Source organism: Sparus aurata, chromosome 17 (genome assembly GCF_900880675.1).
Source record: "Sparus aurata chromosome 17, fSpaAur1.1, whole genome shotgun sequence".
Lineage (NCBI taxonomy): Eukaryota > Metazoa > Chordata > Actinopteri > Spariformes > Sparidae > Sparus > Sparus aurata.
The window spans coordinates 14597853-14622474 of NC_044203.1; the positions used below are offsets into that span (position 1 = coordinate 14597853).

The 24622-nt window shown below is 42.4% G+C and overlaps 2 protein-coding genes across 4 annotated transcripts in view; one reads left to right on the top strand and one right to left on the bottom strand.

The window, feature by feature from the left end:
* The first annotated feature begins 5580 nt into the window (after positions 1 to 5580).
* On the top strand, positions 5581 to 15214 carry LOC115568153 (protein lifeguard 1). Its single transcript, XM_030395268.1, has 11 exons — positions 5581 to 6497; positions 7424 to 7589; positions 7924 to 8092; positions 8501 to 8579; positions 9059 to 9112; positions 9406 to 9496; positions 9624 to 9661; positions 10301 to 10388; positions 12181 to 12270; positions 12905 to 12952; positions 13551 to 15214. Exons 2-11 carry the CDS (start codon positions 7485 to 7487, stop codon positions 13701 to 13703), a joined length of 915 nt encoding a protein of 304 aa, XP_030251128.1. The 5' UTR covers positions 5581 to 6497; positions 7424 to 7484; the 3' UTR covers positions 13704 to 15214.
* Positions 14514 to 24622, bottom strand: part of LOC115568152 (ankyrin repeat and IBR domain-containing protein 1) — a 35653-nt gene continuing 25544 nt past the window's right edge. For 2 of the 3 annotated variants that reach the window (XM_030395265.1, XM_030395266.1), the window contains exons 18-20: positions 19970 to 20081; positions 19159 to 19202; positions 14514 to 17826 (exon numbers count right to left, since the gene is read on the bottom strand). In XM_030395265.1, the coding sequence (XP_030251125.1) occupies positions 16906 to 17826; positions 19159 to 19202; positions 19970 to 20081 (1077 nt within the window). In that variant the 3' untranslated portion in view covers positions 14514 to 16905. The remainder of the gene's footprint in view (positions 17827 to 19158; positions 19203 to 19969; positions 20082 to 24622) is intronic. The other variant, XM_030395267.1, reaches the window with a different exon arrangement.

Here is a 24622-nt window from a genome sequence, read left to right on the forward strand (position 1 = left end):
GAACAGGCTGACATTTGACCACAGGATGGTGGCAGAAGTGGTTCGTCTTGTCAGAGCCGTAACAGCAGTGAAATGCCACTGTCAGTTATTGTTCTGCGGTTGTCATGGCTTATGTGAATCCATTTTCTCTGTTTGAATACATTCTGTCAGTGAAGAAAAGGCCCAAACTCAAGTCTTCTTTGCCCAGTTTTTGACAGGGAGCATCTGACAGCAAATGGCTGCATGGCCCATTCACAGATGAGACACCCATCTGTCCTTGGACCGCCTTCTGTCTCTCACAATGGCTTCATTTTCTTCACGATTGCTTTACTCCTTTTACCTTGATCACCTGCCAGATCAGATTGGAAACTGTCACAGTGTGATCTCAGGCATCTACGCGCTTCATTGTTACACTGATCTGTCTGTCCGTACAGTCGGACAGATAGTATTTTTGGATTTCATATTATAAATAACTGATGGCATTGCCTGTTTGCGCGTCAGACGTCTGTGCTATATCTGCCTCGCACAGTGACAGAGAAAATATGATGCATTCCACTATTTGTGCGTATGAAAACACGGTCGCTGCTGCCCATACAGTGATAAACATCCTCACTATACAGTATATAGTAGTCTGACCATAGAAATCAACAGGGATTTTGCAAAGAAAAAAACAATTATCAGTTGTAGGGCAAAGTATGCAGTCATTTGGCGATCCAATTTACACATAGTACCTCAGCATTATTAGGTGTTTCTGCGGCCGGGATGCGTCCTGGGTTGGGGGGGGGGGGGTCCAGGAAGATGCTTGTTTTTCAACCCTGAGGGATTTCACGGAGCTTCAGCCTATATTTGACCTGGCAGCATGTACCCAGCCTGTCAGACACTTCCGTAGCTTTGAAGAAACTTTCCCTCAGCCCTTTTCGAGGCATCATGACATGACACTCCACTCTGAATCAGCCCCAACATCCCAAACCCAGCATCCTAACATCATCGGAAAAGTGTAGCAGTCAGACGTGTGTTCGAATCCATCTGGGATGGTAAGATCAGAAGTGTGTAGACTCTAATGAACCGGCTCAGGCTTCTGCAGGCTTTTTTTCATGTTTGGACAGAGAAACACATTACTGGGGAAAGAAAGCCAGATGCTTATTAAAATGAGTCAGCACAGGCAAAATAACTACCAAAACATGGTGTCGTATAAAAAAAATCAGTTAATTAACTCAGCTTTTGCAGAATTGCTTCCCCTAAAAAACAGTTTGTTTTTTGTCTCATTGAAACAAGATCTCATAACTCTTACAGATCTATCCAAGAGGCAGATCAAGTTAGAATAATTTGAGAGTAATTAGAGACTAGATGTCGGGACGCCTTAGAAAAAGTCGCGCAGTTTCGGCTCTTGGTCAGGCGTGTGTGTTAAACTAAATTAACTTGAAGCTGCTTGAAAATTCAATTTGGTGACTCGGCTGTCTGGAGATTGTTGAAACATGGAAAAACTGGAGGGGTGCTATTTTCTAAGCTTGCAATGTGTGTGAACAATACAGTAATGGCTCTCATTATCAGTGCTGATGTTGTTACATATTCCAGTTTTTGTCGGTTAAAGCAGCACAATGGCGTGACGGCTTTGTTTTGAGCAAAATAAAAAGGTAATTTGATGGAGTCTTTTTGAAACGAAACACACAGACGAGTTGGAGAGAAAATATTGCCAAAGGACCGACCACACTACATGAATTTCCACTTCAAACTGAAGTTCTGTTTTATAGCCCTTGTGTCAACGTCTCAATGTCTCACTATCACTATTTTAAATGTTTTTTCCTGCAGGTGCACAGGCAAGCACAGTGATCCTCTTTCTCCACAGCACGAGGTGTCTGTTAGCCTAAAGAGAACTGACACATGACCTCATAATTGTCAAGCTGGCTCGCTCTGACGGAGCGTGTGAAGACTGTGAGGTGACCATGAGATGACCGCAGGCTCCTGGAGCTATTAGCTCGCTAGATGTAGTTTAACAAACGTATGCAAGCCGGTAGAGAAGCTGCGATATTTCAGCGTCTGGGGACGGGGCGAGAGTAACACCGAAAAACCAAACAAAAACACGGTGAAGGCCGTCAGACTTCAAACAGAAGCAGTCAACCCGGTCCAAGGACGAGGTAGTGCTTATTAGCCTTGAGCTCTGGTAAAGGTTAGCTGAGTTCTGACAGCTCACTCATGGCACTCAGAGAACCAGGGTTATGCAAGTAAGCTCAAGTTATGTATCACTGTGTTTTTTTTTTTAAAAAGAATACATTTTGACATTGGTAGGTAACACTTACCAATGAGTAGTGACTTAATATCTATATAAATTACTGTGAAGCACCTATTAATGCCAGATCCTACAAGGACTGAGCCATTTAGAGTTTTGCCTCTATAACCTCCTAATTACTGCTTAGTGGTGGTGAGTAAGGAAGTTGTTTTACATGAATGAGTCTTATCAGCTTATATGTTTGTTTGTTTTTATTTTTTTTGGGGGGGGGGGGGGGGTTGGCCTTTATATGGCATTTTTGAAAGGACAGCTACAGAGATGACAGGAAACAGGATGAGAGAGGGGCAGCAAAGGGCCTCAGGCCGGGGCTCGAACCCAGGACCGCTGCAGCCAGGACCTGTCCACATGTATGGGTGCCCATAAATGACAATCTTAATATGATTTGCTCAGTGTAACAAGTCATAAATAAAGTCTATTTCTTATGTAACAAGATACAAACTATAAGTGTTAATGATGTCCAAATAACTCCAAATTAAGTCTTTCTTACTCAGGATAAGTTCAACATTCTTAATTGAGATCTTACTCATGACTTCCTCACCCGAAGTTTGACTCTTATTAACCTACACAGCTACGACTACTGAATTAGTAATGAGTAAGACCTCACTTGATGGCTCAGAAGTTGTAGAGGGTCATGCAGAATAAGGTATTGCTTTATAAGGGCTACTTAAAGACTAATAAGCTATTTGAATTAATAGCTTAATATGCAGGTATTTACTAATAGCTAATAAGCAGGTATTTACCGGTGAACATGTGTAGTTAACGGTGCGCGTTTATACAAAGTGTCACCATGAAATGTTCAAGCTATCCTCTTTTAAACCTGTGTATATAGTTACATGTGCTGTATTATAAGCGTCCCACCGAAATCGCATTGTCTTAAATTTGATCTGTGAGTTGATTTCCCAAATCCAGAGTGATATCAGCGTAGACTTCGTAATTTCCTTATTTTGAACGCCAGCTGTGACGGAGTGAAAGATGAAATATTGCTGCCACCCAGAACCATTTCGCTGAACGCGGCTCAGGTATGTCTGCAACACAGTCGGTGACACTCGATCACTTATGCTCCTTGTTGAATACATTAAGACACAAGTTTCTTGGAGATTATTTATAATTTAGTAATGGGGAGCTCATTATAGACACAGCTAATGTAAACTCTGACTCTAATGCGGATAAATTCATGTCTACAGTTTTGTGCCTTCTGCTACAGTTGTGTAATATATTAAATCAGCTAAGGATAACAGTCATTTATTTACTTAATTATGTCCATTGAGTTAGACTGAGTGCAGCTGTGCCTTTTGTATTGCACCCATTTGCGAAGCAAGATAATGCAAGTCATTCTGCAAACCAATGCACGCTGATTTGGCCCCTCGCAGTGGAGTCCAAATGATGTGCCAGGATTGTTAATTCTGTTTAGCTTTTTTTATTATTAATTATTTTGAAAATGTTAATCTACTGAAATGATATTCGTTGCTTGAAATGGTCCGACTAGCTGATATGATCAGATAGAACACAATCCAGTCCGTGTCGTTATTAACAGTCATGCGTGCAGTCCCCACATGCAGTGAGAGCCTTATAGCACTCTCCCGTCAGCCTTACATCCTGCTGAAATTTTACATTTACAGCTAGACGGGGGTGGTAAATTAGAAATGAAGAGGCCTCTATTGACACGGGAGTGTAGGCCTGCACCGGGGCTCTCTGAGGCCCCACACAAGCCACCATTTCAATTCTCCGAATAAATCCTTCTGTGGCCACAACGGCCGGGAAGCAGTAATTCACAGCTGCACGCATTGGAAAGAGAGACTCACATGATGGCTACATCTCTCCTTCTCCACTGACACCAGAACACTCCCCTCTGTGATCCTCAGTCCCAGAAGCCCCAAAGAGCATCGAATCAGTCTGACAAAACAGAGCTGTCACAGTCTGTCTGCATCCAGACACAGAACAGACTCCCTGTCTGTCTGTCTGTCTGCCTGTCGGACTGACTGTCTGACTGTCTGTCTGTTTATATCCCTGCCTCTCTGCCCTTTCCATGTTTCTCTGTCTTTCTTTTTTCTTTCAATCCTTCTTTTTTTTTTTTTTTACATCTGTCCTTCCTTTCTTGTCTCCTTACTTCCTTACCTCCTTTCATCTTCCCATCCTTCTTTCCTTCACACCTCATTGTTCTGTCTTTCCTTTGTACAGTTCTCCCCCTCTTCTGCCTTTCCTTTATTTTTTCCTTACATCCTTCCTGTTTGGCCTGACTTTTATTCCCTCCAGTCCTTCCTTTTGTTTGCCCTTCCTCTCCTCCATCTTTCCTTTCATCTTTCCATCCTTCTTCTCTATCCCAAAAATCTATTTATTTCTTCCATACTCTTTCTATCATTCCTTCATTTCTTCCAGTCCTCCTTCCTTTCATTAGTCTTTCCCTCATTCCTTCTATCCTTCTTTCTTCATATTTTTCTTCTTTTGGTCCTTTTTTACCATCTCCCACACCCCCCTCATCTCTCTCTCATCCCTCCATCCTCCTGTGTATCATGGTCTGGACACAGCTCTGTGCTCTGCACACATTGTGCTCCACGTGGCTTCAGCCTCATGTGTTGCTGCTGTTTGGACAGCGTCGAGACAATCAGATCTGTGTTAAATGCAGCCTCACACTGGGCTCCACTCTGATTGGTGTGTCAACACAGGCTGGATTTCAACTGCCTGCTCAAATGTGACTCTGTTTGTTGTGCCGTCCATTCAAATCCGACTGAGATCTCATGAATAGGTGAGAGCAAGCTCATCAGATTTGAGCAGGCAGTGCAAATCCAGCCCGTGTTGACTGACACACCAATCAGCAGAGGAACAGAGTGAGAATGTGTATTTTTCACCTTCTGTCCCTTCAAATATGTTTGGCAAGTCTTTATTTTGTTCCTCTGTCTTGCAACATTCTTTATTTATTGCAGTCTGAACAGGAAAAAAATGTTTTCTTCTGTTTCAAAGAAACAAAAACCGCACATCACATGTAGGTGAGAGAAAAGAATGATTTGATCATGCAGTTAAAATCAAGAGGCAGAACAGAGGTCTCTGGAGGATTATGGTGCTGCTGGTTGGGCAGGGAGGTGGCAGCAGCAGAAGGGATGGAGTCACAACCAAATCACTGCAATTAGTAGAGGAAGCACAGGAGACTAGTGCCCCCCAGTGTTTGCTCAGGATACAGTGTGATTAGTTTCTGTATGCTCATGTGAAATTCTTTTTGTGATGTGCACTGATCCAGTGAATCTGGTATTCAGTTTTTGGCATGAAATCTCACCTTTAACTGCTGATACAGCCATTTTTAAGTGTCCTTTGCAACGTCATTGTCTTTTGAAACAAAACCCAGGCAGAGTGGCTGAGTGCTTGTGTATGAGGCAGGAGGTCTGCTGGACTCTGGTTTTTCATCCGTGATGTGAAAGAAGTAGCGAATCTAATGATGTACCTGAGGCGGAGCCACTTTAAAGTGTAATCAAGGCTATGAAGAGGAAATTACAATTTGCTCGAGCTGTCATAGCAAATAGATTTATCCCGGACGAGCTTCTCAGTCATGGATGAAGTCTTCATAGATCCCTTTCAGTGTTGATTCTCCATGGAGAAGCACTAAGACTGTATTGACCTACATTACTTCATGTATTTTCAGAGAACAGTATGTCTTTAGCTATTCTTCCCTGCTGTGCCTCAATACCCATAATCCCTTTGTCTGGGTTGGATTTGTCGTACTCAACGTGCGTTTACCTTCCCCTGTCACTGGCTGGTTTTTACGCCCAGGTTGTTATCAATGTGTAACTAAGGTGAGTCAGGAAGTTCATGTCCCTCACAGGGTGCCACTGTGTTGCATTTGGCTTTTTGCTCGATACAGGATGAAAAGATACAGGGTTATCATGTAGAGCAGGTTAATGATACATCATCACAGGAAACTGAATTTGACTGTGTTGAGGTGTGAGAAGGCCTCAGTCTGAACTTGTTCTCAGAGCCCGCGTGAATCAGCATTTGCAAAAGAAAAAGAAAAAAAGCTACAAACATCATTTGCCCTGACAAAGTGTCAGCCTGGGCGGTTTAATGACATTTTAAGAACTTAATCTGAATATCCCATCGAGCCTAATGGGGGATACATCCTCTCCCCCTGGAGCTAAAGTCCTGTCTCTGTGGGAACCGCCTGATAGCAGGTAGACTTTGCCCTGAAGGGGAGCCAACACTACAGGAAGAGCAGCGGGACAGACTCCTGGCCGTCACAGACGAGGTAAGACACACTATAACGGATCCGGGCTGTAATTAATTGATTTATGTGAACAGACCTCAGGTCAAACAGCGATTGATCACTTGTTAAACACTTGAAAAACACAACGGGTGCTTTCTTGTTTGAGTGTTTTGTTTATCATGTCTCTGAGGTGATGTTTGGAACAGTCTTGGCTGTGTAAGCGGACAGAAACAAAGTCCACCTCAGGTCATTCAAGAACTTGAGAATATGTTCAAACGTATCATGACTTTGTTCTGGGGTAGGGTTAGGGGGCTGGGAATTGGAGCCAGAAGTCAAAATGTGTTTGAAAGTGGCAGGTGACTCATCTCAAAAGTCATTATTTATCACAGATATAACAGGAAGTGTATGGTGTCATTTGTTTTAAACCACAGACAGACAGATTTACATGCAGGGCGGATGGTTGTTTGACACTTTTACAGTATGGGGATTCTGTCTAGTCATCGCTTTGCAGCAGATTTATACCCACACACACACACACAGACACACACACACACAGCAGGTCAGTGTGCGTGGCTAATTATGCCCTCATCTTTTTAATGATTAATGCACAAACCAGGCACATTTCAGAAGAATCTGTTCCACTCATATCCTCACTTCATATAAAATAGCATCCGTGAGTGTGTCTGTCCTGCTTGATGACAACTGAATTTCCACTGAGATCAATTAACCACAACCTATTTGGCCATTAAATATACATACAGTGCTATTAGATGGAGGGCTTAAGGACGTAATTATGGATGTTAGTCATGAATGGCTCTCAGCGTTTGTATGATGCACCATTTTGTAATTACCCATTTATTTGCTCCCCACTGACATCGCCCGCTTTGGCGGTTTAACTCACGGATGAAAAGCGCTGACGCCTTCGTGTCTCAGCCGCGGCCTCAACTTTTACCTGTAACTCTTGACAGGTAACTCCGTCAGTTTTGTGCCTCAGCTGATGAAGAAAAAGACCCGCCAACTTTTGCCGGAATGGAGCGCACTCACGACAGCAACGGGGAGGGCTATGGACCTCGCCCTCCTCCGTACAGTCCTCAGGACTATGCGGGCGGTCCGTACACGGGGATGAGCTACCAGGTCAGGAGCAGAATTCAGACGCTGTTGTGTAGGCTCTCAGTAGAAGAGGAAATGAGTTGGTAACACCAATGTTTTTTTTCCTACTAATTTTGGATTGAGCGACTATTTGTCTTTGCCAAACTCATACAGCACCAACCTTTGATCGTCATAAAACACTCTCAAAACAAAGCGCTGTGTGCACATTTAATTACACGCGGCCGATTGATTTTCTTTTAATTAATGCATTTCAAAAAGAAAACGAGGAACACTACTCAGGATTTATATCCATGAGTAGAATTTTCTCGGCGTTGTTTGATCTACATGTGTTGTTGTTGTTGTTGTTTGGACGAGCCAGGTGGGGAAGGGGAACGTGGCGGTGGTCTCCCCTCCTACCACCTACGATAACATGGTCCATCCCGAGGAGGTGGCAGCGGCAGGAGGCAACGAGCAGTACGGCCAGGCTCCACCTGACTACTCTCACGGCTCGGACGATCACTGCTTCAGTGACGCCGCCGTACGAAGAGGTAAAAGGGCCCGACTCGTGGAGGGAGCGGGCGGAGGGACAAACAGAACACGGGAGGAGCGAGTAGGCCTTTTGTCTGCGTGGTCGGGGGGCTGGAAAAGGCTGAGTGATATTTACTCCCTCGTTCGCTCCGCAGTGTTTTTCTTGAGATTGATTTGAAATTGAAAGTTGTTTCCTGATCTCTGCTGTACCCTGCCTCGGCTTCCCGCCGCCCACGCGACGCAGCTCGTTTTAAATGAGAGGATGAAATGTGGGTTTGATGAAAACACGGAGGCATTTTGAAATGCAAAAAAAAAAAAAAAAAAAAAAAACAATCCTATCTGCCTCTCTGCGTCACTTTGTTTTTTCATGGTTGTTGTTGTTGTTGTTGTCTGCCTTTCTACTGTATGCCTTCTTTGTTTCTGAAAAGGTTTCATAAGGAAAGTCTACTTGACCTTGATGATTCAGCTCCTGGTGACTGTCGGCATCATCTGCGCTTTTCTCTACTGGTGAGGCAGCATTACACAAGGGAACACCCGTCCAAAAAGGAGATTAATCCAAGTCAGGCACCCATCTTTCCATCCACCCACCCATCTCTCTACATATAGTGTTGTCAGCCTTGTTAGAGCACCCAACATCACACAGGAGCACGAGTGGCATATTTCTCCCCCCCTGTAGAAACTTTGAGCGCGCAACCTGGCGCAGCTCGAATCATCATAAATATGTGAAGTGAGACAAGATGGTGGAGAATAAAAGTGCATTTTCTGCCGCATAATGTGTTTGCTTGCAGTAGCTTGAAAGCTTTATGTTTTGTATAATGGATGTGGTAGAACACTGCTCCAGTCATTTCTTCTCATAAATTGTATTCAGCTCCCATGTGCACAATGCCCTGTCCTCTGTTAATATTTAATAAAATCATTCTACTGCCTCTGTCACATAAATGGCGCCTCTATTAAACACCCCCCCTTTTTTTCTTCTCCAATAACAGGGACACTCTCCGGAGATGGACGTTGGACAACTACTGGTTCTCCTACACCATGATGTAAGCTCTCAAAAACAGTCAGATAAGGGGGATGCTGCACACATTTGTTATTTTAATCAGTGTTGCCCCCTGCAGATCTCCTCAGTGAAAATCTCTCTCACGGATATCCCACTGAAGCAAATCACAAACTGTCACCTCAGTCTGAGTCCCAATCCAAGAAACTGCCGGCTGCACTGTGCATAAATAATGCACTCACTCAGTGAATTCACACAGTGAAAACTTTTTTTTTCTCTTTCTTTCTGTTTATAGTTTATTTGCTATTTACAGTACACTCTATATTCTCTGTGAAATAGGGTGGTGGTGCTGGTGCTCATCTTGGTCCTGTCCTGCTGCGACAACGTCCGTCGTCGAGTCCCCCTCAATTTCATCACCCTGGGCCTGTTTGTGAGTAGAAGCAGTACCAGCCAGGCATCGAATTAAAGCCCCACCTCAGCTGCTCTATTTCACTGTTTTGTTTTGTTTTTCTGTGTCATGTATTTACTTTCGATTTGTCTCTCCCTCTCTGTCTCAGACCGTGGCGGAGGGCCTGATGCTCGGCTCTGTGTCGGCGTGAGTTTCCGAGGATGAATCCCCACCTGATGCTGACTCATTAGCACAATAATAACCCTATTTGATCCATATCTGATAGCATGTAGGATGTCAGCGATGAAGCCATCAAACCTGATAAGATGTTATCATCGCTGGTTTACCAAATTAAAAAAATAAGGCAGGGGGGGGGCTGGGCTCGAAGATGAATCACAAGCATCACAAATAGTTCGAAAACCAATTTCTCTGCACAGGGCCTGTGTACACACAAGCTACCTTTACCATCTGTGAGACGTTTCTTTTTTAGCAGCTTGTCACTGTGACAGAAAAAGACCTGACTATCAATAATACATTCAAATTATCATATTTATAGGACATTGCTTTAACTGAAGCTGCACTGTAACTGATATGAACATAGGCAATACATTATGCAATGCGCTTCCAAAGGGGGGGGGGGGTGTCCCTGCCATCACTCGACTTGAGACACATAATACAGACTATTAGATAAAAGAGGACCACATTTCTTATAAGAAAGTAATGTTTCCTTTTTAGGATAGAACACAACCCCACTGCTCATGATTGCACTCTGCCTGCTGATTAGTTAGACGCGATGCTGTGGGGTGCCGTTCCCTCCGCACAACCGTTTGATATTTCTGTCTGCAGGTACTATGAAGCCGAAGCAGTTCTGTGGGCTGTGGGGGCCACGGCGCTGGTCTCCTTCGCCTTGACTCTGTTCGCCATGCAGTCAAAGGTGAGATCTGCCACACACTCTGAACTCAATCTGCAGGGCAGCCAAAAGGGAAATTTCATAAACTGCGGTGACTTTGCCATGCAGTCGGTGGCTAAATGTCCGTCTACTGAGCTGTCTTTCCCGTGCAGTCAAAGGAAAAGTGTTAAGCTGAGCTGTGGCCCAGGTCTCCTCCGTGCAGTGTGTGCTATTTGCAGTCACCAGGGAAGGTTTTAAAACTCCGATGAGTTTGCTGTCCAGGCAAAACTATGATTAGTGCTGAGATCAGTGCATTTGTCAATCAAGTTAATTCCTCGTGTCCAGTGGTGGGACAGAGTTAAACCACAGGGCTGTTCTCATGCTGGCTGGGGCTTATATCATAAATCTGGGTTCTGAAATGGCCTGGAGCCTTTTGTCATTTGCTAAACACCCCCTCTTCCTCTTTTTTTTGGGATGTCTCCTTTCACCATGAACTGTCTAATAAGGCAAACACGCTCTGAGATTAATGTTTGAAAGGTCTCTTTTCGCTGACACGCTGGGAGACATGACGATCGTCCAGCAGGGTATTCTGTAATATTGAAAAGCTAATTTCTTTTGCATTTCGTGCAGGCGCGTGCACACACATACAAAGAAAAAGAAGGAAAAAAAAAAACGAATCAACCTGCATCCCTGATCTCTCACCAAAAGCCGAATCTAGAAATTACAATAATAACTAAACAGCTCTGATGCATCAAAGTGGACCCTGAAGATGTTTCTCAACCAATAGTATTTCCATTTTATTTTATGGTGCGAACAAAGCCTGTTAATATTTGCACAGTGATGTCACTCTGTTTACACAACAGCTTATGCTTGTGTAGGTGACATTTAAGAGTTGCGACGTTTTATTAGCAAGAGTCAACGAGCACAAGTGAGGAGACCTTTCGAGAATCTCTCCACCGATAGTTTGGCATGCTGCTTCAATAAAAGGCTCATACAAGGAGGGAAAGTAATCACACAGTCGGTGGGGCGAAAAAATTAGACAAGTGAAACAGATGTAGGCCAAATTCAAATTGCATTCAGAGTTCCTCTTAATTACCTCTAAATGCAGTTTGGCATTTCACAAATTTTTGCCACTTAATGCATCTGAAGGAACTGATTTTTATTCCCCCCCCCCCCCCCCCCCCCCCCGCTTAGATTGGATAAACCTAGCAGGCATGTGTTAAGTGATTATCCTGAGAATGTATCTATAATGCTCTCTGCTCATGTAATGTGTAGAATGGATAACTAAAGAGCCTGCATAGAGGGGAATAAATGGATAATATAAGTGTCCTCACTGAATTTTTCATCTGGTGACTTCATCTTGCAGATTTCTGCCCCGTCTTGCTCTGCAGTTGCACGCTGTGTGCCCAGAGTGTTAGTCGCTGTCACTGTGATATACGTAAATGTCATACAGACTGCCTTGGATGTGTGGCTCGCTGCTCCTCAGGTGATCAGTGCTGGTGATTCTCTATAGCAACTGCCATCTTTTCGCTGTCTATTTGAAAAGGGCACACAGGCCAAAAGGCCACCTCTCCTCCCTTTCTCCGTTGCCTGCGCCGCAGCTTGTTGATTAATTATCCGGCATCTTTATATCCGGAATCGTTAAGGCTTTTCTTGTGTGTTGGACTGCAATACGTCTTCATCATTAAGCGATCCGCAGCGTCTCGGAGCACAGCTGCAATGCAGACGACCTTGAGCGCCCTGGCTTGAGTGTAAATGAGAGATGTACTGTTTTCTGTTTGAGAGGCTTGTCACATTCACCGTCTCTCACTCTTTCTCCCTCCCTTTCTTGCACCAGTGGGACTTCACCGCAAAAAGTGGGAGCCTGTGGGTGTTTGCCTGGACCCTCTTCTCGTTTGCACTGCTTTGTGCAGTCCTCCGATCGCAGGTAGACGAAGGAGCGGCTGTGTTTACACCTTGTGTTTGCAGCGAGAGCATGTTCGAAACGAATTGCAGCGGCGTGCAGCTGGAGGCGGCCAGTTCATAAGCATCAGAGCTTTTATCACCAGGATGCACTGCCACTGACCTGCGTACTGAGCGGACTGTAAAGAGGAGTGCGGATACTCTCGGCTCTCTCGGGAGTTGCACTGATCTGATGCATTTGAATGTACGCCGCTGTCTACCGTGACGGCTGATGGTATATGCGTCCCATTGATTTCAAAGTGCTATTTATACACAGCCACGTCTGACCTGAATCAGGGAATCAACACTGCTTTCTGAAAGCACGTTGTGTGCACCCATTATCAGCCTTTACTATCATATTTTCCCCACAGAACAACCAAAACGGATTAAGTACGCCCGCTTTTTCAGCAACTGAGATAAAGGATGGGGCCGAGTTATTGTGTCCTTAGGAAGCACACTGTATCATTTCAAGATAGAAAATAACAAACACTTCATTCTAAGTGTTGGAACAGTATTTTTAAGCCACATATTACCCCCATTTATGGATAATCACAAATCAGTTTAAAGTCGATTATGTTGCTGAGTGCCTCTCCTCATTTTTTGTCTCTTTCTTTCAACAGTACGCTTATATCACGTACGCCTGCCTGGGAACCTTGCTGTTTTCTCTAGTAAGTACACTTCAACTTTTTCTTTTGCAGCGCAGGTTGAATTGAAAAAAAACACACTGATCATAACCTTTTAAAGTGAAAGAAACCATCATTGAAAGAAGGCGCGAAGTCAAGATCCCAGGGTCGAGCAGCTTCGCTCCGGTGTCTCACAGTAGTTAGTGTACAGAGAGAAGCTCTGATGTCCTCGTGCCCTTTAATTTCAATTATGCACCGCTTAACAGCAGTAGGCTTCATTTTCACAGCCACCTCTCTGCGTGCCTTTGGCATTAACAGCAAATGTTGTGACCCATCCCGTCAGCCGGTGGAACAAACCGCGACTGCACACAGAGCCGAACAGGCTGTCAGCGGCAAGTCACAACTTATTTTCAGCTGCAACAACTCCGACGACACGATTATTTACATGGCCTGTTTATCAGCGCAGTCCCCCCCCCCCCCTCTCTCTCAACGATAAGAAACACAGCCTGTGTTTTCTTTTCAGACTGATTCTTGTAACCGGCTCTCCGTCTCTTTCATTACACTAAGACGCTGCCTTCAGATGTCAGTGTTGAAGCGTCTCATCACTCTCTCTCTCTCTCTCTCTCTCTCTGTCTCTCTGCAGTATTTGGTGTTTGATACCCAGCTCATCCTGGGTGGAAAACACAGGAAGTATGAAATCTCTCCCGAGGAATATGTGTTCGCCGCTCTCAACCTTTATTTGGACATTGTCACCCTGTTCGTCCTCCTGCTGCAGCTCATCGGCCTCTGCCGCTAGCACTAAACACTGATGACAGGCCCACCTACAGAAAGACTGAAACGCCTCTGACACACAATATCGAACAGTTCAGAGCATCATGCATCTCCATTCTCCACCCACTGATTAGTACTCAGGATGTCATATTTAAATAAGCAGAGTTGATTGTGATGTGTCCAAAAGACAGTTGTTGTTTTTATTGTCAAATATCAGGGTGAATGTTGTTATGAACTGTGATTTGCTGTGTGCTGAATGTTTTGAAGGATGCTCAATTTGAGATTTTCGTACCTAAAATCATGTGCTGAATAGATGGTTCTATAAATACGCTGCTTGAGCTTTACATTGCTGTTAGTTTTAGTCTTGAACTGAACTTAAACTCAAAGAGACAGTTCACACCAAAATCAAAAACACATTTTTCTTCTTATCCACAGTGCTGTTCGTCCATCTAGGTTGTTTCAGTGCGAGTTGCTGAGTTTTGGAGGTATCAGCCGTAGAGATGTTTGTATTTGTTGAAAATAACGAAACTAGATGGCATTCAGCTTGTGATGCTCAAAGAGCCAAAAATACTCGAACAAAAACTCAACAGCAATGTCTCTTTCCAAAAATTATGACCCAGTTACTCAAGATAATCTACAGACTGTGAGCAGTTTCACGTCGGTGTAAGTGAACTACACCTGCAAACTGCATCATTGTAGTTAGTTAGCCTCTATTTTTTGGGGGTGAACGGTCCCTTCATCTTGTGAGCTCCCACGCCTTTGCACTCCCAGGGAACCAGGCATGATTTCTTTGCTCAGACCGTGGGTGTCTCAGTGGGCAATAAAAACCAACACATTAAAACTCAACACATAGTTTATTGGCATCACACATCAAACATGTTTCATATAAAGAGGGAATGTATCAAGTATAGACTATGAAAGTGCAAATAGCATTTCAAGGATTAGTTGCTTTACAATAGAAAATCTCAATGAGTTAAAAAAAATGTTATATGCCATTTTAAAATAAATCACCTGGACATCAGAGGTGAAATACAAAGGAAGTACAAACTCCATTTAGACTTCTACCCATTTCATGCACAGCAAACTGTAACACAAAAGAGGGAAACACCTCTCCTCTCCTCTGTTCAACCCACTTTACATTAACCAAGCTCCACTAACCATATGGCACTCACAGTTTCACAACTTCAAGACACTTTTCAAAGCAATCACTATCTTTAGGTTTAATGTGGTTCTACATGTCTGCTAGAAACAAAAGGAATTAACTTCTGTCAGACATTAGTCTGTACGAAAACATTTAGTCTTAAACGCAAAACACTAGTCAATGTGTTTCACGTCAAACTGATTATTCACAATCCATTTTCTTTAATGGATCTGATCTATTTCAAATAAATACCTACTTTATATTGCAACTTTCCTCCATTTTAGTGTCTTCAGGTAAGGTACGTGATACACATAGTAGGTCAATATAGTGATTTTAGTTTCTAAACCACAGAAAGAATCAACTTTTTAAAATGTAGGGCATGAAGCCCCTCTGCACATAGAAATAAAACCTTTTTTTCCAGAATATTTGGGGATCAAGAGCATGACATTAACCGTCATCCGTTTTGCCAAATCATAGCAAATCAGTATTAACCTTTAACACAGCACTACCAGAACCAACAGAAAGCCTCATGCTACAGACATTTTGATGGAGAGAAAAAAAAAATCAAGATCTCATGTTTGCACACTTTATGAGAGAAAAAACTTTAAGGTAACAGGTGTTTGTTTTGTTTACACTATAAATACTGTGTAATTAGCACTCAGAAAAAATGCGTGAAAAAGAATTAAATAACAGCGACCGACATAAAGGCACTGTATCTCTAACTGTGTAGAGAACTGTTTCAAAGACATGGGCTCGCCATGTGTTTGAGACACAACACACATTCATGAATTCTCCATGCATTATCTACCCTGCAGCCCGGGACATCTGCAGAGCTCCGAGAAGGCTTTGCTGATATTACACTTGAACAGACCCCAGCGATAAATGACAGTGACTTGGGCTGGATTAATGAATTCACCAAAGTCTGAATGTGATTGCCTGATTATTTCTCTCACTGGCCTTCCCCGCAGTGTATAAACAAGACTACTCACTGTCTACTTCATCTGTCAAGCTCCATATTTAGCTGCAGTACTCAAACATTACTTTAAGCGAGCTACAATGGAATTCAGAATAAACTGAACTGAAGGACACTGAGCGCCCCTCTGGGCCCGTCAGCGTTTCTCCTTTGTACAGATCAGACAGTGTTTCCCATTGAAAGTGTGTTCGGATTGAGGCTTTGAGATGAAAAAGCATTGTCAACTCAAATTTGAAATGTTTTCCAGCAGGCCACCAACTTTTCATTTGAATGATTTATCTCAATTGTTTTGTGTGAATGTTTCACATAATAAAGTTGACAACCATTATGGTCTTGGACTACACATTTACACAGCACACTAGTGAGATCTGAAGATATCACTCAGCCGCAACCTCGAATAAAAATATGGCTCGCGACGTTCACATTTAGGTTCAGCTGAGCTGTTGAGATTGTAATAAGTAGGCACAATTTGCTTCGAAGAATCCACTTGGTGACTGCAAATTGTGCTTTTTGCTAGTCAGTGTTTGGCAACTATAAAGTAGGCAGGTTTGGACAGGGGCAAGGAACTGTTTCCCTGCCTGTACCTCACAGATTCAATATCGGAGCAAAATATTAATCTGCTCATATGTACAGCTGAAAAACATCCTTTAAACCTGATTCAGACACATACAGTAGGCTTTTACTCCAGTAGACAAAAATATATATATACCTGCACTATGTTAAGTCTCTACATCTCTTAACTCCTTTAAATATGATTTCAGAAAGAGCAACGTATTCATATTTATATCAGCACAGAAACACTGTATGAAATACGTAATGTAGGAACATTGTTATCAAATGTAATTTCTCTTTCAGCTAGTGCTTTCTTTGCAGGAGTGCTGGTCGTTGGGGGGCTGACAACACATAGGAGACCCATCTAACTGCAGTGCTAAACTAAGCTACGAGTCTAAATACTTCTTCCAACACTTTTCTACGAACACATTCTTCATTCTGTATACATTCCACCTGAATAGCTAATTCCTTAATTCTATTTAATTTGCAATCTCTAGTGGTGTTTTTTTTTTTTTTTTTTGGCCTTTCCAAAATAGCTCTTTCCATTCTCAGCCAATCACTTTATACCAAGTGCACTTGGTCCTCCCACTCAGACGAGCTACTGCTGGGCAGCTGGTCGGATATGGAGTCACATTGCGGAGTGTCGACGCGGCAGACCTTCAGGCCCCCCCGCTCAGTATGTTCTCCACTTGCGTCGAGGTTGTAAGGTCGCGTCATGGTGTCCAGCCCCACAAGATCTAACTGGGTCGGCCTCTCTGCGACAGCACACTCCTTCTCTTCCATGTCACTCAGTCTCTGAGAGCAGAAAGCCACGTCTGCCATCACTTCCTGAGGTTTCCTGTTTTCAGGCAGGACGACCCCGCCTTTCTCGTCATCCTGCAGACACCCACCTCCACCTGCATGGAATGCGCTTAGGTTGGAGTCTGTGTCAGAGGAGGTTGAGGGGACCAGGGTGATACCTTGAGGATTCATGTCGTGGAACCAAGCCATGATGTTGCCCAGCAGGTTCGCATTTGCTGCTAAAGCAGAGGATGAGGAGGGGTCATGGCTGCCACATGTTGTCGAATCTATTGTGTCACTGGAGGAAGAGAAGAGGCCTGTCGATGAGTTGCTGCCGCCTGGAGCCACTGGTATTGGCACAGAAGCCCTGTAGGCCCGGTGGTGACTTTCACAGTGCTGCACAGAGGCACTAACACCGGTGGCAGCAGAGTACTGGCTGCTGATGTTGGTGTTGCCAAGTCTAGCCAAGTTATCTCCCAGCTCCAGCAGTTCTGAGCTGCTGAGGGAAGCTCTGTGGAGGACCTCTACACCTGGAGCACTCTGTTCAAGGCGGGAAGGCAGGGAGGTGCCGATGGCGCCGAGCGAAGCTTCATTAGCAAGGACGTCATGGCCAGACCCACTTACTGCCATCCCTGAGTCCTGGAGTGACAGCTGGATGGCCAGTAGTATGTTGGGGTCATCGTCATCCAGAGAACCCAGACCCTGCGAGACAACAGAGAAGACAGTGTCAGTGGTGCAGGATGAGCAAACATTATCCAGAACAAGAAGACCAGCAGTTCAAGTCCAAACTGTACGAGCTACATGTATTGGTGTGGAAAGTAAAAGCAGCAGCAGGATACAGCTGCAGATGTAGACATGCTGTGGCACACAGGCTGCTGCTGTTTTTACACTTGTGCCACCTGCAGGCCATGGCTGTTTTTGGGGTTTGTTTTTTTTAAATAGTTGGTGTGTTTCTGTCTGTTGGGTCTGTGGGATTTAAGGTAAAATGACAAAAACAATGGTAAAATATAAGACAGGCAATACTGTGCTTTTTATTGCAATCTAATTAACAGAATAACAGTGATATAGTTTGTCTTTTAGTCCTATAATGTACTTTCCTGATGATTCTATGGCCGATGGCCTACAACCTTTTTGTGAATAAATACTTTCATCAAAGGTTAATAAAAAAATCTACCTAAAACAGCTAGAACTATATATATTTTTTAAACCACAGTAACTTGTTTATCTTTATGTGATCAGTTAGTATTAATATGTCTGAAATGTAAGAACATTTGACTTATTTTGTATTAATGTGATCATTTTGGATATTTGGACTCCAGGTAGGGGCGGCTGTAGCTCAGCAGGTAGAGCAGGTCGGCTAGGAAGGTCGCTGGTTAAAATCCTAGCTCCAGGCTGAGCTGCATGTCGAAGTGTCCTTGAGCAAGATACTGAACCCCAAATTGCTGCTGATGTGCAGTTGGCACCTTGCATGGCAGCCTCTGCCATCAGTGAGGGCCCTACGATGAGCTGGCGACTTGTCCAGGGTGTACCCTACCCTCGCCCAGAGACAACTGGGATTGGGATTGACAAAAACCCCCGCGACCCCATAAAAAAGGGATAAAGCAGTTACAATGGATGGATTGATAGACTCTGAGATGCGGTGTCTAAATGTATATGGTGATCATTCATCAGAATTTGTACTATAGTTTTTTTGCCTATGCTACAATTTCAAAGAATCTGTTGGATTCTGTGGCCTCCTGCTGACTTCTGACTAAACCTTCAGTTTTTTGTCTAACTTAAAGTTCAACTTTTAGACTTTTACAAATGTTCTCTTGAGATTGCCTTTAGAGAAAACAGAACATAAAACAAAACCCAAAAACTGTTAAAAGTACATGCTGTTAACCACATCATTATCAAGCCACAGTGAGTGTAGGAAAAGAAAGCCTTGCATAAATCAGTTTGGTTAAATTAGTGCTGCGCTTTTTTAAATCGTCTGAAAAGTTTCCAAGGCTTGAAAACCTGGGGTTGAGATGAAAATGGTACCTGTTCACTCACCATTAGAGGGCCTTGTCTGCGTCCACTTCCAACATCCTGAGTGTCTTTGTAGAGAAAGAATTGGACAAAAACACAGGCAATCAAAAATACTGCCATTAGAATGAATCACGTGAATAGCATTTTAATCTGTTGATAATTACTGCTTTTACAAACATCCACTTCATTTTAGTGAACAGTGCTAAATGATAAAGTAACAGCAACCTGAAAGAGTATGGGCTTTCAGCGTCTTTCCAGGAAATTCATAATTTCAGTATCGGAAATCAATTAATCCTTCTTGGCACAACAGCACCTATTACCTGGCTTCAAAACAGCAAACTATGTCGATCCTTCACTCAACACGGCCAAACCTTTAGCAGCTGGCTGATGGACGAGACTGATGGATTGGAAATATTGGCTTATTGAAATTTAGCAGTCGTGATTTTCTAAAGTTTGGGCCAGGACCCTAATTTGGGTTCTGTACAACTCAGTGTATCAAAAAGCGTGATTGTGATGACTGGATCAATGTAGATTAATTTAATGGATATTTACTATTTTATCATGGATTAGAAAACTCGGTAACTGCAATAGTATACTGTACAATGGGTTAACAATGAAATTTGTATCCACATCAACCACGTTCACGGCATCCATCCTGCTCTGAATTACTGACAAGTGCCTTCATATATAACTACATATAAGGCTTACTAACTTAAATCACATACTACAGATTACTAAACAAACAAATAACGGCTCACATGAGACTACTAAGTCCACCATTGAGAAATGAAGTTAGAATCCCCTATGCAAGAGTCCGGTATGTCCACTGCAGTACCTGAGGTGCTGTCACTGGGGTCATCAGGATCGGGTGTGTTGCTACGGAGACTGGACATGTCGCCTCGCCTCCGCTGCCTGTGTCTCCGTCTGTACTGGAACTCTGCGTACTCCTTATACAGCCACAAAAAAGCATTTTGAAAACTCACATGTCATTAATCAACACTCTGTTATCTTTCCTTTGTATTGCTTCATTTCAACGATGCTCTAATCCAGCAGTTAGAAAGTACACAACTCTAAACAACATGTACAAAACAGAAATTATATAAATTGCTTTATAATTATCAAGTAATAAAAATATATTTTTTTATAATTGAGCTGTCTGACCAGCAGAAACGTTGCCACATATTGCTGAACTGTGGTTACAGTTGCATATTTTCTTTGCTTCTATATAGGTTTCTAGTAATTAACATTTACTAGGCTACATTTTTAAACTTGATTTTGAGAAGTAAAGAAAAAGTTTGCTTCAGATGTGGTCAGAGTCCTGTGTTCAAGGGAAAGCTGAGCACCTAGAGACAGATTGGGATCCTTTCATCTCCAGACCAAGATTCATTCATTAGCCTTCAGTATAGACTGAATCCAAGCAGAGCCCACACTCACTTGAAGGGAATCAGAAAAAGAAGCAATACGAAGATTTGGGATCAGATGTTTGAAAATACTACGTGTGTTTGCCCGACTAATGTCAAAAGCAATCAGAATGCCTTATCAAAAGTGAATGTGATGCAATTAAAAAGTCAAGTCAATTAAATATTTATTTACTGGCAGGTTTTAAAAACAGGCTTAAGGAAAATTCAAAGAGGTTATGTTATTATGGGTATGAAATGATGGAACTAGTTTAAAAGCGGTCTACATTGCAGGTAGTGAGAGTGCGCAGTGTATCTATTATTATTATTATGATGAACAACGAAACTCTAATTTGATATTTCTGTCACGTCGTGACTTAGGGGAGTTCAAACAAAATCAATTGACACACTGTGTTTCACACAGCATGTCTAAACGAAATTACCAAAAAAAAAAAGCACTCAAGTTTAGTAGGTGTGTACGCATATGCACATGTCTGTAATTATAATATATCTAATATATCTATGGTTAAGAGATTGTGAGAGACAGTTCCCTGTATTGATTTAATGATATGGATCTTACTATATATATATATAAAATTAAGTCATCAAATAAGTTTTATATAATAAGTTTTATAAACAAACAAAGTTAGAATCAGTTTTTGGGGATTATACTTGTATTGGTCAGTGCAAACTGAGTGCAACTTTCAGTCCCACTGCAGACCTAGAGTTTGTGATGCATGGCTACTCTAGACTTTGGTTGGAGACCAACATTAAAAGGTTACATACACTGAAACAGCACATCTGCATATCTTTACCTCGGGGAGTTGTTCATTCTCCATTCAGTCATCTCATGCATTAGAAAAAGTATTTGAGTCACATTCATATAATCAAAAGCCTGCTACCCAATCTCTCTTTCATGTTTCCACCGCTCTAAAAATAGCCCACTATGAAATGATCTGCAGGCATTGTGAGAACCAGGGAGCAGACCATCTGTAGCTGTGCCTGCGAGGCAGTGTCATCAGGCTTTGATTATTACTATGGCTTCCCCATTAACTACTGCAGCTGAGAGACAGAGGCTCCTAATTAGGGGACAAAAATAAAAACCTAGGTTTTTAGAATGGCATCTGGTGGCAATATTTGCTGTGAATATCCTCATAGAAACATGTCCCAAAATAAACTGTTGACAACAATACACTGTTTCAAGCTTGTTTAAATTCTGACAGAGGAAAAGAGGGCAGAGTTGAGATAAGCATCTCACCTGAGGTTCACAATGATAATTTGTTCTTTTGAAGAGCCAGGTCTTTGTAGTGTGCGCCTAGCTTAATTAAATCTTTCCTTGAGGCTTGTATACTTGAGAGGTTGTGTGTGCTTCAGTTGGCTTTTCTACAGCATTTGTCTGAATAATCAATAGTGTTATAGCACAGTGTCTTAAACAAATAGATACACATTAAGATCTGACAGAGATGATATTTGTGGTTACTTCAAATTAAGACCAACAGTGTGGCAGAAAATACAAGCTTCCATTCATATCCTAGGTAGAACAGTAGAGAGGAGAGAAGATAACCTGTTATATTATCATGAGGCATAATATTTTATAATCTGCACACAACAGAGGATCTGCCTGGATCATGTAGGGACTGGTTTCTAAAGTACTCCATACAAGATAATGGCACATTTTATGATTAGCGGAATGCTAAATTAGAGTATCCTGCCGAAACGTTACTAAGTGAGGTATGTTAGCCAGGTTGGGCAGCTGCTTTTAAAGTGAGAATGCGTAATATAAGTAAGGAATAATGCCCGACGAGGAGGCAACTGCTCTGCGTCGTCCATTAACTCCTGTTTATGGACACCTCGAAGGGCATTATCCCGCTTATACCATGGTCACTTGCCAAAGAAAAGAAATTCGGACCATTAATTTACATTTTCATGCGTTTTACAATCAAAATATAAAGTTTTTCACAAGCCATAACTTAGTTTCCCTGGTAACGCCTGAGGGTTTGACTAAGTTAATACCTGGAACAATCATTACTCTCCCGTAAGATTCTTATGCAACGGAGACATTGTTCACTCCGCCAGTAAATAATAGAATCATAGATACGACTTGGTAACGGGAGATATTCTAGTCCGCTCAGCGATGAGCCAGAAAGTTAACACTATGCTAGCAAGATTCAAAGTCAATAACATTGCATACGGTTGACAAACAGTAAATATAATTTGACAGTATGCTAGCTAACACGATTAGCTAACTAACCAGTCATGTCATTGTCCCCAAATCAATAACAAGATTTTCACAAACAAATGACCGGCCATGTGTAATGTTACTGTGGCCGCAGCCTGAAGCAGAGAGTTGAACATCGAACGGGATGTGAGCGAGCTTATTTACGAATCAGTAAATTTAGAGGGGAAGTGTACGTTCTGCAGCTTGTGTTGTGTGTTACAGTTGCCACCCTGTGGTGTTCAGAGGATAAGACACTGAAGGACTGACGGACTGCACTCAGTGCTGGAAATATCATATTCAGATTTGATACGCCAGCTAGCGCATTAATTTACAGCGGTGAACGGACAATTTGACTGGAACTACTTAGTAGGTGTCCACATATCAGGGGTTAATGGACAACCTGCAGCCAATCAGAATCGAGTATTCCCCCAGACCATGGTATAAATAAAAAATGAACACACTGGTTCCAGGGTTGGATAAAACAAATACTCTGTGTGGCCGTTTACTCAGTAAACCTGAAGGAAATAAAAGCTTTACCTGACTCACTGCATGGTGACGAGCAGGAGGATAAGGATTTCGAGGTTCATTTATCAAACTGGCAGACTGATGCTGTCATTTGTTTTCCTGTCAATAGGGAAATGTCTGTTTTATGCTGGTAAAAGGTGTGCACAATAGCTAAGGAAGCTTAGGTTTGATCTCAGATTTGCATAATTGTGTGGTGTTTTTAACACTTCAAAGGTTGCAACAGAAAGGAGCCTAAGGAATGTTTTGAGATGAAAAGCCTGCATGTGTAAAAACTGCTGCAGTACACTAAACAGTAATGGAAACTTAGAGTAGTAACTGCAACATACTGACTTATGTACCTCTTTCAAGTGCATGCATCAAGTTATGCAGAAAAGGGAGGCAGGTCGATAATCAAACCATTATGTGGTCGACAGTTTTATGACTGTAAAAGTTAACTACAAGCGCCTGTTGCTAATGCATAATGATTGGGAGCAACCTGCTTAGGTGTTTGCCAGAGAACTGTGCTTTAAATCATTCCAACTGGGTACACAGAGGGACACTGAACCATCTGGCCTGCTCCACTGTGTTGAATAACACAGTGATCTTTGGGTCATCATGGTTTGTCAGTGCTGTTACACTGCCAAATAAAACCAGCAAGGGTTAAGATATACACACCGGCTTTATAAAAGAGGGTATAATGTAGGGATGCATCATTTAATTATATAATAATCAGGATTGAAGTTTTTGCAATCAATTAAACCTGATTAGATGTAATATTAACAGAGAAGTACCACTATTAATGCATCAAACCAGACGCTCCTTTTTAACAGATAAAAGTCCTCCTAATCACAGATACTACCTTCAAACACACTGATTAACCACTTCTTGCCTCAAATATGGATGATTGCTGGTGAGTGCTGCAAATATAATGTGACTGAACGTTTTTAGTCCATCCATTTGTCAGCGTGCTGTGGCAGGGCTGTTATTATCGAGTGCATTTTTATTTAAGACACATTTAAATGGGTTTAATTAGATTTAACAATATACTTTTTATGGAATTATAATTCAGAGAGATTTATCAAATCAAATGTAAAAAAATTAAGGCTGTTTTCTGTCACTTTCAGTTTTGAAGTGCAATTACAATGTTTTGTTTATAAAAAATGACCCATGTTTGTGAATATCTGGTATACAATTGTGATTATTTTAGCCCAAACTCATCTAATCCGTTCAGATGTTAAAAGTAAGAGCCTGAATATAAAAACATCCATTTGAGTTCAAATCGGATAGTCAGGCTATAATTTACAGTGTCAAACAACACATGCAGATTTTGTATTCGTGTGGGGTTCAAACAACACAGTTGACATTTTAA